The 16729-nt window shown below is 42.4% G+C and overlaps 1 protein-coding gene across 5 annotated transcripts in view; it reads left to right on the top strand.

Moving 5' to 3' along the window:
* peak1 (pseudopodium-enriched atypical kinase 1) overlaps positions 1-16729 on the top strand; it is a 76218-nt gene that overhangs the window by 51184 nt on the left and 8305 nt on the right. For all 5 annotated transcript variants that reach the window (XM_068312629.1, XM_068312628.1, XM_068312627.1 and 2 more), the window contains 2 exons: positions 3758-7272; positions 14451-14683. In XM_068312629.1, coding sequence (XP_068168730.1) covers positions 3893-7272; positions 14451-14683 — 3613 coding nt within the window. In that variant the 5' untranslated portion in view covers positions 3758-3892. The remainder of the gene's footprint in view (positions 1-3757; positions 7273-14450; positions 14684-16729) is intronic.

Raw genomic sequence — 16729 nt, 5'->3', positions numbered from 1 at the left:
TTTGTTTAGGGCTCTCTCCTTCTTATTGAGCACAAATCAGATTTTGCAGAGTTACATCTGTAATTCAGAGCAGTCGAATCTTCCTCAGGCTGTCCGCGGTCCTTGGTCTTTGTGCGCAAGGGATCCATTGAAATTATTGACACTAGTGCCTCAACCTCATTAAATATGCATGACAAGAAAGTCAGTGATAAACAAAACCACAACAGAGACAGGAAAAATAGTGAGAGCCTGTCTGCTTTTATCTGTTCAGAGTGTTTTAAGAAATCATATTGTTAAATTAGTGGCATTGAGGGGTTTGGCTGTAAATCTGCATTATTAGATTCTAACTGACATTTCAGACATAGAAAGTTAAAGGCTAAAGAAAAGCTAACGTCCGACATCAAGTTGTGCATTTGTGTGTCATCTCTATCTACTCAAATATATATGCAAAAAACTGATCAATAATGTGCCATCAATATTACTAATCAGTCCCAAACACCCAAGGAGAGGAAAACACTCTTCATTATATTGTTTGCTTGAGTTTTCATGTTTCTGTCTGCGATAGCGATACTCTTTTTGTCTTTATATCCAAACACGTTATAATGCACTGTAGTTGCATTATAGATGATGCACTGTAGTTGCATCATCTTTCTGTTGTGTGTTGGTTACATAATGAAAGTAACACAAAAATAAGCCTTCATTATTTGGATGCTGGCCTTGAGTCGGAACACTTTTATTTATTGCTTGAGTGTAACCACTGATCGAATCGTTCTCATGTTCACACAAAATTGCAATAACCATTACATAAGCAAGAAGGATTTCTGGTGTCAATGAGCCACCCCTCCCCTCCCCTGCCCTCCCTTACGGCGTCTGTAGTTGCCATATTTTAATGGCGCGCCCCTCATTGAGAGCAGCGTGAGCTAAAAATGGCGGACGATGCGTTTTTAAGAGAGGATTGTTTGGCAGATGTTATTGTGGGATCCCACGAGGCTGAGCTGTCATCACAGATTAAATGTTGTTAGGTCTCGGCTGTAAAGACGCAGCCCCAGTTTTTGCCCTTGGCATAATGAGAAACTAAAGTATGAGTACATTTATTTGACTAGCAGATGCAGTGTCACATCATCCCACTGTGGACGGAAGAAAAGATGAAATCAATACAACAATGGAATTTTAATGGAGCCTGATGCTGTCACGTCTTCTACTGGGGTTTCTGTTGCTACTGAAGTGCTTGTGACACATATTGGATATCAGATGTTTCTTAATTCTCAGACGCGTGATCACAAGCACAAAATAATGAGAAATTGAGTTATCTTGTTAGGATGCAGCCCGAGAGCTGCTTCTTAATTTCTCCTGGCTTCTATTAAAGAGAGCAGGAACAATAAGGACGGTAACTGTTGCCCCTGTCTATGTCTGTCAGGATGAGATAGTTATCTGGAAGAATATCTGTCCCAAAATCCTAGAAGAGCAAAATGTCCCAAAAGGGAAATATTAAAATATCTGTTAACACGACTTGATTTATGCTTTTTTCTGTCGTCTCTTCTCGCAAAACTACATATTAAATTAATCGTTTTGATTCAAAGACACATAGACTTTTTGTTCTGCATATCTTGAAAGTCTGTCACAGACATTTGGGTTGCATTACTGTCAGCATTGAATAGCATTGACTGAATTACAGACTGACTCCGTCAGGAAGTATCTTGTGTTACATGTTGGGATAAATGTCACCTCGCTATCTTGGCTTCATCAGCAGTTTGATTCCAGAGTTCCTGCTTCATTGTGTTTGGCCCTGGGCAGGTACAGGGTGTCATCATGGTAGCATCCTTCCAAACAGGATCTGACACCCCTGACCTTGTTAGATGGAGGAGAGGACAGATCCGCCCGTTCCCTGTCGATATCGGCCCAACCGTGAGTCATCGCGCTTGATTTATGTGATGAAATGAAGGTTTGGTTCACCTATTAAAAAAAACCCACAGTCATCCCACAGTGATGTTATTTCTGGTTATGGCTGTGTAGTACGAGGGGCTGCTTCAGGTGCAAGGGTGTGGTTTGGGTATGAAAACCAGAAAACAACACATTCTAAACATAATGAAGCCTTACTGTCTCTGTGTAGCCTTTTGATTTTGTATGTTGTCACCTACTGAATTAAAAGTAGGTGACCACAGACGTTATATTGTCATCAGTCCATTTCTCTCTGAGTATGTTGGTTTGTTTGGTTGCAGATCTGGACAAAAGCTGCTGGATTCCCATGGAATCTGGTTGAAGGATGGGGCATGAACCAGGAAAAGACTCATTAAGAGCTCATTATGGTGCTGATCTGGATCAGGGAGCAGGTCTAGGATTGTGGGGATTTTTTGTATAACTGTAAATGCGAAATATTGAGGAAATGCAAATAATCATATGGATACTACAGTTTGTATAGAGGATCATTAATTGCTGCAGAACAGCCACACAGAGTGAAGGATTGTTCATCAGTTGTGTTTTTTGTTAATTCAAGATGAAAATGTCAATATGTGTTGTTGTCTTCTGATGTTAAGTTGTGTATGTATAACCACATCTAAAGGTATAACTAGCCGGTTCACCTGTTTGCCTTTCAGTGACAAAATTATGTTCGCTCCATACAGATATGAAACTTTGGTATACACATGGTACTGTTTGCAATTGGTTTTTAAAAAGTATGCTCATCAGTAGAGATGAAATATGTTTGAATATAAATGTTTTCCTTTTGGCTTCCTGCCTCCATTAGATTCATGATTTGTGTTGAAGTAAATTCTGAACAAAAACAAGTGTGTTAGAAAGTGTTTTATGTGGCTAAATGGTTTACTTTGAATCTCTCCGGTTTAAAGAAGTTAAAACTGGATTGACGTGTTTATTGGGAACCCACAGGTTTTATTGTCGCAGTGAAAGGATTTAAAATAGGGTGCGCTTGCACTGCATAATTAAAATAACAAAAGGCTGTGGTTTCCTGATGCCACAGAGTGTGACCTGGAACGCCAGAAAAACACAGGATGTGTCTGACATGTAGGCGGTTACCATTAAAACTGAGACCATGCTTGAATCCGACTAAAAATATAAATGAATCAAGTAATTTTTTTAACTGGTTTATTTGTCTGTTGGCTAATTTTATTCATTAAAGTAGAGAAATTGCAAAAGATTTAGTTTCCATTTGAAACCAGATTCATATATCTATTGATTTCTGATGGCTTGTAGCCTATATTTAATGCAGTGGGAGTCGTAATGCATTTGTGCATTTTGATTTGAAATAAAGAAAAATCAATACTTTACGTTCACATCCTATATAGATAGTGGCTATAATAGCAAGGGGAAGATAAGGGCTGCTTTAGAAAAGGTACGTGTCTTACACTATTCAATCTCAACGTGAGCTAAATGAAGCACTTCTGGTTTATATTTTCTCTATAATTTATACATTTCAGAGGATCAAGGTTTTCACTGTGTGACAATACACATGTCAAGGAGAAGATCTTTTCATCTTCTTCGGTCCTCGTTCTCGTATCTAAGGATTGGGGATAAGATATCTGCAGGGTTGGCTGCTTAGTAGAGAAAGTTTGCCACCTAATGGAGACAGTATAATACTGCCTTCTTAACTCGTCCTTCACACACATCCATTTTTCTGTTTCTTTCTTCTGCACGTACTGCAAGTACTTTCATTGCCTCAACTTGTATCTGCTGTCTGTACAATTGAATCAAATCAATGTTGTGAACTAACCAACACTTGTCTTAAAAAATTCTTCACTTTACACTCTTTTTTCCTTTTTTTTAGATCCTGTTTTGCCAACATTTGAGGCTTGAATCGTGTGCATCATCAGTGTACTGCGATTAGTACCTGTGACCCTGTAGCTCATGGAGAGCTTTTCTGTTCACTGACCCAGAAGGCTGCCTTACTGGACCAGCAGACATGTCCGCCTGCAGCACCTTCACTGAACACGTATGGAAACCAGGCGAGTGCAAGAACTGCTTCAAACCTAAAAGTCTGCACTGTCTGGCTCAGAGCAGTGGAAGGAAGCCACCCTCAGAGCAGAGGCACCCTACAACTCAACAACAGAATCCAACTCCTGTTGGAGCCAGAGCCAACCCTAACCTTACCAACACCTCCCAGAGGGCTGGCAGTGGGTCTGCCCGCTCAGGACACTTCCGTCCACCAGTGGCTAAGAAGCCAACCATTGCTGTTAAGCCCACTATGATGTTGCCCTGCTCTTCCACAGGACTGGATTCGGATGGCAACCATCAACGACCACCAAATGTCATAGAACAGGGCAAAACATCAGCCTTCACGGTCTGGAATCGCAATGGACTGAACCGTAAAATGCCCAGTGGACTTAGCAACAACAATGAAGGAGAGGATGGCAGCGAGGAGATTGAAGGTTACGGCCCCATTAGCCCGAGGACCCCTAGTGGAAATAACAACAACAGTGGATTAACAGATGTCTTAAAAGAGATTGCAGGCTTAGGCCCAGGCCTTAGCCCTACACCTCTTTCAGGTTCCAAGGACTTGTTTTGGGGACGAATCAATAGTTCATACCGACGGTCCTTAGAAAGAGGCCTTCCAGCTTCAAGCTGTTTGGCCATTGGAAGCCATAGTGGTGGCAGTGGAACCGCTTTAAAACGGGTCTCACTTAGTGATAGCAATGAGATCATTAGCACAGAGGGCGGTCGATTTTGCTACCCAGAGTTTTCCAGTGAAGGCGAAGATGATGAGGAAGAGGACGATGACGAGTATGAGACTGAAAGGGAGAATGACGAAGAACATGAGAGCTGGGATGAAAGTGATGAAGAGTTACTAGCAATGGAGATACGTATGCGAGGCCAGCCGCGATTTGCAAATTTCCGTGCAGCTACGTTATCTCCGGTGCCCTTTGCTGCAGGGAAAAAATGGAATACCGTACCACTTCGCAACCGCTCACTGCAGCGTATTTGTGCAGTAGATTATGATGATAGTTATGATGAGATTCTGAATGGATATCCATCCATGGGCTCCAACGGAGCTTTACTTCCCTATGGGCACCATGACATGCAAGGCAGTGGTTTCCTATCAAATTCAGAATCTGTCACTTCGCCAGAATCTTCATCATCCCTACCAGAGGATTCTAGAACAACGTCCAGCAGCGGTAGCAGTGGCCTTTGTGCTCCTCGAAATGGTTTACAATCGCCCACATCTACTAAGGCCCCTGCCCCCTGCATTTCTCCCAAAAAGGAGGCAGTCCACAGAGCACTGAGTCCACCAAAGGTGACTGAAACACATAAGGCTGTCCTGGCCATTAGATTAGAAGATCAGGATGGCAGAGAAGGCATGCCAATGCCCCAGGCTCTTCCAGGTCAACCAGTCACCATTAGTTTTAGTCCCACAGAGGAGCAGGCTAAACCATACCGTGTCGTGAATTTAGAAAAATCCCTCATCTGTAGACCTTACACCGTAGTGGATGTGTCTGCTTCCATGGCCAATAAAGATGAACAGATTCCAGAGATTACTCCAAAGCCAAAAAACTTGTCAACTCCTTCAAGCCCTACAACATTCTTTAGTTCCCCTAAGAGTCAGCCCCTCTCTCCAGCCTCCCCCATGTCGCCAATGTCCCTTGTGATGCCGACATCGCCCACATCTGTAGCCGTGTCAGGTACCTCCCGAAAGAAATCGGGGAGCATACGCTACCAAGAAGTGTGGACGTCAAGCACAAGTCCTCGACAAAAGATTCCCAAAGTGGATCTAGGAGTTGGAGGCAGTCCTGGCCCCTCAATATCCAATCAGTTCTGCAGCCACAAGTCAGCACCCACTTCTCCCATTGCTGGCCTATCGTCTTCCCGAACTGTACCGGTGAAATCCCCCAACTTGTCAGAGATCAAATTTAACAGTTTCAATAATGCAGGCATGCCACCTTTTCCTATCATCATTCGAGATGAGCCAGCTTATGCCCGCAGCTCCAAGAATGCTGTTAAGGTACCTATTGTCATCAATCCAAGTGCGTATGACAACTTAGCTGTGTACAAGAGCTTCTTGGGACTCAGTGGTGAGCTGCCACAGCCAAAAGGTCTTGGTAGTAGAGTAACTAGCCATACATATGAAGAGATTGGATCCTCTGAGAGTGTCCAGTCCTCGTCCACAGAGAAGACTGCCTCTGCTAGAGGTACAGCAGAGAGAGCGTCTTTTGAAGAGCCAAAATCTCCATCTGAAAGTGTGTCAAAAGCACCAAAATTACAGCCTAGAACCACTACAGACTCTAGCACTGTGACTAGCACTGTGATTAGCTCCAAGGTTGGGGCCCTCTCTCCCACTACAACAAATTCCCCTACGAATCTTGCCATTGTCGTAAACCCTCTTAAAACCAGCCCCATTACTAATGCTGTTACACGCACTTGCAAGACAAGTGGAGAAGCTGCTTCCAGTAGAGATGATAAAACAGATGTGACTTTGTCTTCTGGCACAGCAATAAGACACAAAGAGGAGGCGAGTGCTGTGCTTTTACAGATTGTTGCATCCATCCACCCTCCACAATCCCCTCCGGAGACACCTTCAGCAAAGTCCAAAACCCTTAATTCTGAAGAGCTTTATGCCCTTCCACCTGATGCTACAAAGGAGACCCTCACCCGGCCCAAGTCACTCTTTTCCACAACTGACGGCTGTCTTTCTAAGCCCAAGAAAGACACGCCGACAAAAGTTTTGTCTAAATCCCAGAGTGCCTCTGCTGCGGTCCCTCTCTCCAGCACCCGATCAGAGCCCAATCCACCATTCCCCCCTCCAAGATCTACATCTTCCCCCTACCACGCTACCAACATCCTACAGAGACATTTTAGCAACTGGACCAAGAGTTCTGCCTCCAGTTCACCTGTACGACCCAGCGATGGTGAAGTAAGTCCAGGTGCAGAAGCAAGACGTATTTCAACAGACATCTCCAAACCTAAACGCTGGATTTCCTTTAAGAGCTTTTTTCGTCGGCGGAAAGATGAAGACGAGCAGAGGGAGAGAGTGGAGAAGGAGAAGGAGAAAGGCAAACTGGTCGGGCTTGATGGAACTGTTATTCATATGCTTCCACCACCGCCTGTCCAGCAGCATCACTGGTTTACCGAGGCCAAACCAGAGGATCCCACTCAGAAGCCAACCATTGTCTTCACCTACAAACCAGAAAATGGCAGCGCCACCGGTCACGGAGAAGAACTACGAATAGACGAGAGCAGAGAAAATACGTTACTGACGCTTGAAGAAAGCAAAGAACCCATGCCTTTGAGTCCAGGACAAACGGCGCCATCACAAACCACTGGATGTGATCTCATCAGCAAGGACTCCAGGTATGTGTCCAAGTTTTATTCACTGCACTGATGCAAGTACTGTACATGAGCCAGAGTGAATCCTGTAGCAGCAGCATGACATAGTAAAGACTGTATTTAAAACTAGGTTACACAACTTTATTTGAAAGAAACAAGGAAATCAACAAAAACCCAACAGTCTTTGTCTTTGTCGCTCAGACCAAAGTAATTCAAAGATGTATGGATGGGCATTCATTGTGACAATATTTTTTAGATTCCTCATTAACAGTTATTTGCATGAATATGCATGGAGTACCGACTGAACACTAGCCTTCAAACAGAAAGCAGCTACAGTAATCCCTCGTTACTCATGGTTAGTGCGTTCCAGGACAGCCATGAAAAACAAAATTCCACAATATAGCGACAAACTTTTTATTTTATTATTACGGTAATTTAAACGTTCATGAACCCTCCCCATACTGATATTAAACTACCTTCTATCTGTATTACCTTTCCCCACACTCTTATCGACAGTTTAAAGCACTTTTGTATGTCATGAAAGTGCTCAGAACACAGCACTCTTCCAGTTGCTGCTAGCCAATAGCTTGCGTGTATGGTAACACATGACTACCTACTAAAAATCTGCGCTGTGGTGAAGCCATGCATCTTGAAGCATGAACAAGAGAGGGATTACTTTTCGCTGCTATTCAAGTCATGTAGAAAGATTTATACACTCAGTTTTAATAGTTTTGATACCAGTTTTATACCTTTGTCTTAAAGACTAGAGTTTTTCCCTTCACCACAGTCACCGATCTAATAAACTATTGCATTGAACATGCATTCCCCCCAGCACTTTCCTGTGACCCATCTTAGAATCAAGGTCCTTGACCTCAACCAGCTACTCCACCACAGTACTCGAGGTGCTTCTTCCCCATCATACAGATCCATCATCATAGATTGGAGAGGTGTTCGATCTTCATTTGTCCGGTCTGTCTGGTCTCTTGCCCTCCCCTTCTCACCCTGTGTGGTCTATTCCCTGATTTAATCCATTACCTGAACAGCAGGCTCTGTACTCTGCAGGTTCTTGCTTCAGGTGGATACCTGAATGTGTTAAAGTCTCTGTTTAACCTTTACTCTATTAATCAATGCTTCATGTCACCGATTCCCATTAGTTTTTTCCTCGTATTGAAACCTTAGGCAGAAACACAATACTCAGTCTAACTGGTGAGGTTGTTGCTGTTTTCGTGGGTCAGAGGTTATTACTCTGTTTCTTTACCTGCAGTGATACTAATGATGCCAGATAACCCAAAATACTATTTTGAATTACATGAATTTTTAATATTCTTATTTTTGTGGTTGTGTTTGTCAAAATATAGGTAAGTGTACCAGACGGTACATTCTGAAAATATTCAAAATTCAGTCATTTTTGGACGAGTACACGATTTAATCTCAGTTTAGTTTGGTTAAAAAACATTTGTTCAATGGCGGAAAACTCCCCAAGCCCCACCCAGACTCTTACAGAATGTGAGTCAATAATGAATCGTCTGGCTCATCCTGATGTACCGAGCACCGTCAGTCTGTTTGATATATTCATTTCCTGCTACCCCAAGTTGGATCAGACGTAGTCAGAGTGTAAAGTAACTCGTGAATGCTCTGTAAAAGTTTTGACAAGGCAATCAGAAAACTCCCAGTCAGATAATACTTCTTGATCTGAGCACTCTACAGTATTTATATTTAGTGTCTTGGTGTTTTCCTATCAGGCTCACAAGATTAGTAGGCATGTCACCGGGGACTTGTTTACCCTGCTGACACCACACCTACCTGCACCTTGATTTAAACATAACACGTTCATTTTGATTTTGAGCTCAAACGCCTATCTGTTCTCCTCATGTCTTTGAATGCCCAACCACCTGAAATCATCCACTTCGTCTCTCCTCCAATCACCTTTTCAGTCTTGTGAATTATTTTGCTCTTTTCTATTAATTTCTTCCACATTTTTACATTCTCAGCCTGGAGCTCTACAAAATCTTGAGTCTTTCTCTCCGCCATGCTGTCATGCTTGGCCCCATTCTGTCTCTTTTCTACCTTTCCTGCTTTTTCTATCCTCCTGAAGCTTCAGTTCTAGTCATATCTTCTTTTTTTCCCAGTTTCAGCTCCCATCTTTCCTCTCACTTTATAAAAAGTGAGAGAGGCATGATCAAACATGTGTGAGTTTCTAAAATTCTAATCTAATTCTAAAATTGGGTGTGTGATTGTGTCCTGTGTGTCTCCTGTATGCTGCCCAAAAGCTCTGTGGCAGAATCAAGAAACCATCAGTCTGAATGAAGTTGACTTAATTCAAATGATGAAGAAAAGATTTTGCATCCTTGATACAAAACTGCTAGTGTCAGAAAAAATTCAGTAGAAGCAGAATATTAATATTAATGCCTTTGTGGTGTCAAAATTTAATGCAACAACAGTTCAGACTTAATCTTCTCACTCCTATTCCAATGGAAAGTGGAATCATTTTTCTTTATCATCAAAACATTTCTGAAGCTTCATTTCATTCCAGTATAGCAGCATTTGCATGAACAACTGAAGAAGTTTGGATCCTAAAAATAAAACAACTCCATGCACTCGTAATTCAAGTCTCAATGAGATTCCAAACCGTTTTGAAAAAACCTGTTTATTAGGATAGATCTTCAGGACAGCATTGAAACCTAAAACATCCATGAGAAGCAGAAGGTGTAGTCCAAACACGGTCACTTGTGAAACAGTAAAGGTAATGTTAGTTTTGATGGAGGCTGTTGTTGCTGTAACCTCTGCAGATAACGTAATTCAGCTCGTAATTACTGAGGTATGCACAGACTGCAAGCTGTCGAACTGTTGTTGTTGTTAACTTCACGTGTTCGCAAGTGGGTGCTTGTCCACTTCAGATTGACTGCATGCTAACAGTCATATGGTGTAAATAATGTCAAATCAATTTGGATTTGTGGGCGTCTAGTTGAGTGGTTTAGGTCAGACATACATGGACTTTTTTTTTTCTTTTATATTTTAAAACTAGTCCCCATCTGCTTTGGGTGTTAAGAAGAATTTATCATCAATATTTTGCCTCAATTAGAGACAGAAATGTTTTGTCGACTTTCCTCTGACATGGAGGGGGAGTAGATTTTGACTGAATTGTCATTTTTGTTTGACCTCCACCTTTAATCAGACCCTATCAAACAAGTCCCATCTGAACACCTCCAAACATCTCACCTTTGCTCTACTCTGCCTTATTCTCTCACCAAACTCTCTTTTTGACCTCAATGTTTACAGCTTTCACTGAGATCTTGTCAATCAGTAACTATTTGAAGCAGTCTGTGTGACAGAAGAACATTCTTGATGTTTATCTCAGACGATTCCCTCGACTGACCCAAGAACAGGGAACAGTTTGATGTTTAAAGTTCCTTAAACAGTGCAGAAGACGATATCATAAAATATGCAGAAACAAACGGCTGCTGGGATGTGAGTTAAAGCCTCACTGCTTTAATAACACTCGATGAAGGCACACTCAGCCTTCTTCAATATAAAGTCAGATATAAAAGTCTTTCCATGAGTTTGGTTCAAGTTCATCTTCTTATAATTTATTATTTAACATATTTTACGTCTGCTGCAGTCGTGTTCTGCAGTCACTGAATGGATTGAACTCGACAGATTATTGGCAGATGAAGGGTTAACCATGGATTTTTTTTTTTTTTTTAAACTGGAAGCAGTTTTATTGGCTAATATGGGCGTGCTCCTTGGGTCTGACAAACACACATTACCTGAGACAGGTCAGGACATTCAAAGGAGGAGAACAGACGAAAGACAAAGGAGAACTTTACAGGAGAAGTTTTTTCTTTTGTCCTTCTGTCGGACCCGTCTGTGATTCCTGCTCTTCCTACAATGTGAATCCAGCTTTTCCTTTTTATTCAAGGTTTCTAGATGGGAAGCTGTGTGAGCCAGTACAGTGGGTAAGACCTGCAACTCTTCTCCTTCACCTCTAAACACACAGGAGCGTCCAGGTCGTACAGATTTAGAATTCAGGAGGTGTTTTTGAGGCGGTGGCGTTGGTCTCTTGAACCAGAGACGATTCGTTTCTCAGCAGACGGGAGGAACTGTGACAAGCAGCCGGGCCGCTTCCTACTGCCTGAACAAGTCAGGTCCTGACGCTGAGTCGCGTAGCAGCCGTGAAGGTATTTGCTGCGTGGACATCCTCTCAAGGTGTGGATGTTGTATTAACACAGGATGTGGTCCTGTTTTTTTATTATTCATGTCATCTTTTTGTTGGATCCAGAACTTTATATCTGGTTAGTTTTAACCAGGAATCGGATTTATGTGTTGAAGCATAACAGGAAGGAATGAAAGAGGAATGTGAATGAGGCACCAGCAGATGTGTATATGTGCCTACTGTTTCATGTAATTATAATCATCGAGCCTCCAGCCGTCAGTCTCCTGACTTTATTCTGTTTGTCTCACAGCCGTTCATTTCAAATAAAACTATCTGAGCTGATGAGGTCACCGTTGCAACGCAGAGACGATTGATCAGCTGGTGGAAAGAGACACGGTGGCTTTACAGTCAAACATGTCAGATGATGATTTACTCACAGACACACACACAGGGACACACACACACAAACACAGACATACACATGGACACACACATACACTCACAGACACTCATACACACACACACACACACACACACACACACACATACAGACACACAGAGGTACAATAACATAGACACAAACAGTCACAGACAGACACTCTAACACACATACGCACACTAACAAACAAACACACAGTCGCAGACACACATACTGACACACACACACACACACACACACACACACACACCACAAACAAACACTCAGCCAGAGCTAGACACAAATACACACACACACACACACGCAAACTAACAGCTGAGGTGTTTTTCTTTGACTTCCTGTTTTCTTCCACTTCCTGATCAAACTGATGTTTTAAACGCTTCAGTTTTCTTTTCTGATTCTGTTTTCTTTGGGGAATCGTTTCAGAAAATGAGTCTGAATATTTTTATGTCGTCGTTAACTTAATGTTGATCAGGATGAGTTCTAGGAACAAATGGATGAGATTTCGTTTCCATTTGTAACCAAATCATAATGAGGTTATGAGATTGGTTTGTTTGTTGTTCGTTTATTTTTTTTACAAGATTGCACAAGAGCTAATTGTTGAATTTGAACAAAATCTTCACCAAAGATGGACCCTGGCATATCTGAGAGGGGATAACATTTTGGTGAGAATCAGGATCAAAATCACGATTAGGATCAGGACCAGGATGATGACCAAGATCTCTGAGTGTTGTTGTTTGTGTTGTTGATTTAAACTACATTGAAACTACAGGATGGCTTCCCGCGAGCTGGGAACCAAGTAGAGAAAGGTTCAATTCTGGTGTGGATCCTCACATGTACACAACATGTTTTATCCAACCTCTACCCCCCCCCCCCATTTTCTTCCTCTATTAAATTTTTCTTTCACCACACACAAGTGGGTAAGACAATAATCCAGACAAATTTCTTTTTACGGAACCATAATTACAACAAACCAGAAGCCTTTAGTGCTTGAATCACATTCTGTGAAGAACTGGCAGCTTGGTAGTGGTGGAAGAATCTCAAATCATTTTCTGCGTGTTGTAAATTCTTTCGGGGTCCAACACGACCGCTGCCATCAATTAAAAACGACTGTTTTCTATCTTCACATGAATCATTCGTCTCATTGGCAGCATGCTAGAGTCAAAGGAAATGACACATCCAAATCCAGACAATCCAAATATTACCGCCACCGCCCCGCCCGTGACGGGGCCCGTGGCTATGAAACCAGCTCTGTGAACTTTGTGTCACCTTTTTTATGCTTTGCCCTGAGCCGATCTTCAATAATAGATAAAAACAAAAAAAAAGTCGAGGTGACTGCTGTGCCAGAGGAGATAAAACAGCATGCGAACACATCAGCGTCTTTTGAAATAGAAAGTGCTGAGACCCTATTAAACCGTTATTGCAGGAATGAAGCAGCAAATTTTCTGTATTTGCAGCGAGAGCGTGGGGAATGTCCAGTGTTTTAAGCGGCGCCCGGCCTGGGTGGTCACCGCCCTGGTGACTGGAGGTCGTAACGTCTCACACGGGTCAGATTTAAGGGCCACAGCTGAGCGGGTATCAGATCTGAGGGCCGTAAGAGGTGGCTTTAATGTCTTATTCGCTGTGATCAGAGGGTCAGACTGATCCCAGATGGCTCTCCATGAAATACCAGCTGTTGAAGTTTTTCGTAACAGAGTGGAGAAGCAGTTGCCATTGTGATCGAGACTATTTCATTAAAACAAAGTACTGTAGTCCTTTCAGTTCTTCATCTACGATTTATTCAAGGAAACAACAGCAAGGTGACCCGATGCTGCTGGGAAACAGTAAACAGTCGCCGTAATCTCAGCTCAGCGCAGCCGGAGTTACTCTGTCAGTACATTAGGACGTAAACGGCTTCCTGCTGTAATAGAGAACATTATGGATTCATCTGAGCAGCAGCTTCACAACAGAGACATAAAACCCAACAAATAATGCAGCGGGGTTCAAAAGGCTCTGGTGATTTGTTCACATGTCCCTCAGCAAAGAAAATATATCTGGAGTGTGGTGGAGGTTATGTGGTGTCTGTTTGATTTACAGCAAAATATGAACAAATATTTAAATATGTATGTTTAGAATGGCAAATAGAAATCTTTATTCTCTGTGAATGATTCTGGAATAATGAAACAGTCACTGATTCCCACTCTCTGATGAGGAACATTTATTATAAGCCTTTATTTATTGGTTTTATTAGTTTGGCATCGTCTGCGCTCTCTGAAGGCGTTCTGTTCAATTCTGTCTCTTCTTTGTCTTTAAAGTTAAACAAGATTGAACATCCTACCTATTGATCGATTTATGAAAGAGTTAGAGGAAATTGTTCTCAAACACGTATTCTGTCTTCTATTCAACACCGGAAAAGAAAGAAATGATCTAAGGAGGAGAGGCGTAAATAATTTGTTGGACTGATCAGATCAAACATTTCTTTTGTTCTCATCCTGGGATGTTAGCAGCTTTGTCTTTTTATTATCATCTTCTTTTGCTCTGAATGCTCATCTGCTGTGAACAGTATTATCTTTGGTTGCTAACAAAGGACAGAACAACTCATTCCACATCATCTCTGTGTGTCATCTACAGCCAGGTACCAGTTACTGCCAGCAGTGCCAGGAGTCGGGAGCTGCCTGCCGCCTCCACCTCAGCCCGAGTGAATCTGGGGCTGGTGCTTGGGGAGGGCGAAGATGCCAACCAGGTTGCCCCCCAGGCATTGGCCAGCGAGGGCAGCTTCGGAGATCCAGAGGAGGATGGGAGTCAATCCCAGCATTCCCAGTCCACTGCCTCCAGCTTGTGCAGCGCCACCTACAGCAATCTGGGTGAGGACGCTTTGCTGCTTTCAAACGTGTATTTGTGATGGAAACGCGTGCTAAAAACAGTCAAAATAACCTTCAAACGACTGATTTTCTTTAATCATCATATTGTGACAGGATGCTCTAACTGCCATTCATTCATGCACCGGCTGATTTCAGCTCAATTTTATGTCATCATTTCTCCAAAAAAATATGCTTCCTCCAGCAAAAAAAATCCTGGAGTTGACTAAATAAGTTCCTCTTCTTACTTTGAATGTTTCTCATAAATATGAAATGCAATGCAAATAAGTTTCTGATGGTGCATCACAAACCCTCAGAGCGAAAAGGGGCAGTTTTACACAAGTAAACAGGTTTGAAATGGTTTACAAGCCTCTTACACTCCTTTGTTTCTGCATCTAAGAGGAACGACAGTCAGATTTATTCTTCACTGTCTTTGCTGATTTGATTTTTTACCCCTTGCATCAGCACACCTCTGCATGTGACAGGTCTTAATTTATTCCTTGCTAAAACAGTCGCAGCAGAATCTCTGCACATCTTGTCGCCCGCAGGCTGAAAGTAATTGGAAACGTCTTAATTCAACCGGAGAACTAAACTAACTGAAGGTGAAGTTTTCTCTGCGTCTGCTGCTGTCGGGTCGGTTCGACCCGTTTATCGGACAAACAAAATGTGCTGTGGTTGAAAACGATAATCTTAGCTCTATTCTGACGATTCTTTCCTACCTCGTCTTCATTTCACGTGTGAGACTAATAATCGTCCTCTCTGCTCTGATGATGATGATGCAGCGTTAAAGTCTGCTTTGAATGACACTCTTCCTCTTCTCTTCTAATCATTTTTGTATTTTTAGCAACTTAAATCTTCAAGTATGAACAAATCTTACCTTTATAAATAGACACAGATTGACAGAAGTAAACAGAAACTCATAAATCCATCAGATGGATCTTAAGGCATCAGCTGCGTTTAAGGAAACAACAAATAAATCCTGTTTTCTTTTCTGTTGGCGTTTTGGTGTAAAAAAAAAAAAAATCAAGATGCTGGAGAATCATCAGGAGATGCCTGTAAATCTTTTCCAGGCACATCAACCACCATAAAAAAACACAGCTAAATTCATCCAGCTGCTCTCATTCTCAACCCTCCTGTGATTCTGTGTAGAAATGAAGGAGATGAAATGATCTGAGGGATTTTACAGCACAACATTGTGCAAATCATGACTGTTTTATTGCATAGCAGTGGAGGCTAATTACTGGGATTATTCAGTGGGGTTTTTGTCTCAGCTCTCTGGATCAGAACGCTCTAACATTACGGATCTATTTCGGGTCCTGCTTGTGACTAGTTGACAGTCGTTTCATCATTTCCCGTTATAAATTCTGTCGAGGACCAGAATGTCAAAAGCGAGGATTCACAGGTAGCTATGAAACATGGACACTTAAAACGTGCAGCAGCTGAGTGTGTGGGACGGGAAGATGGAGTGATTTATGAAAGTACAAAAAAAAAGTGTTGGTGGAGTGGAGAGTGTGGGTTTTTGGAGCTTGACTGCGTGGGTTCGTCTTTTTATCTTTTAAGATCCATCAAAGACAGACTTAGTGTTTGTGTTTTTTATGGGGTGTGTGTGTGATAAATAGAGCGTGTGCCACACACATGCTGTGTGGATTTGTGTCATATGAACGTGTTAAAACACTGTCTGAGCCTGGTTTTACTCTGCTGTTAATCAGCAACAGGGAAGGAGTGTGTGCGGTCGTGTTTCTGAGTTTGCAACTCGTCGCGTCAGTTTATTGTGAGGGTGTGTGTGTCCTTCAGGATTAATTCCACAGTCGCTGAGTGTGAACTTTCCACTCCTTGTCTTGATTGTGTTGCATGAAGGATCTCCGGGTGCGACTGCGTGCTAATGTTGTGCGTAAAGGGCGCCGTGCGTCCAGTGTTTTAATCAGAGCCTCACAGGAGGAGGCAGAGCGTACATCCCGTCAGTCGGTGGATCTCTAAGCCGCTCGAACTCTCAGGGATGAAGCAGAGGAAGCGTTCCTGCCTCTCTGAGCAGCGTTTGCCTGAAAACTTTGA

This window comes from Antennarius striatus, chromosome 4 (assembly GCF_040054535.1).
Source record: "Antennarius striatus isolate MH-2024 chromosome 4, ASM4005453v1, whole genome shotgun sequence".
In the NCBI taxonomy this organism is placed as follows: Eukaryota; Metazoa; Chordata; class Actinopteri; order Lophiiformes; family Antennariidae; genus Antennarius; species Antennarius striatus.
This window is presented reverse-complemented; position numbering and strand designations above follow the sequence as displayed.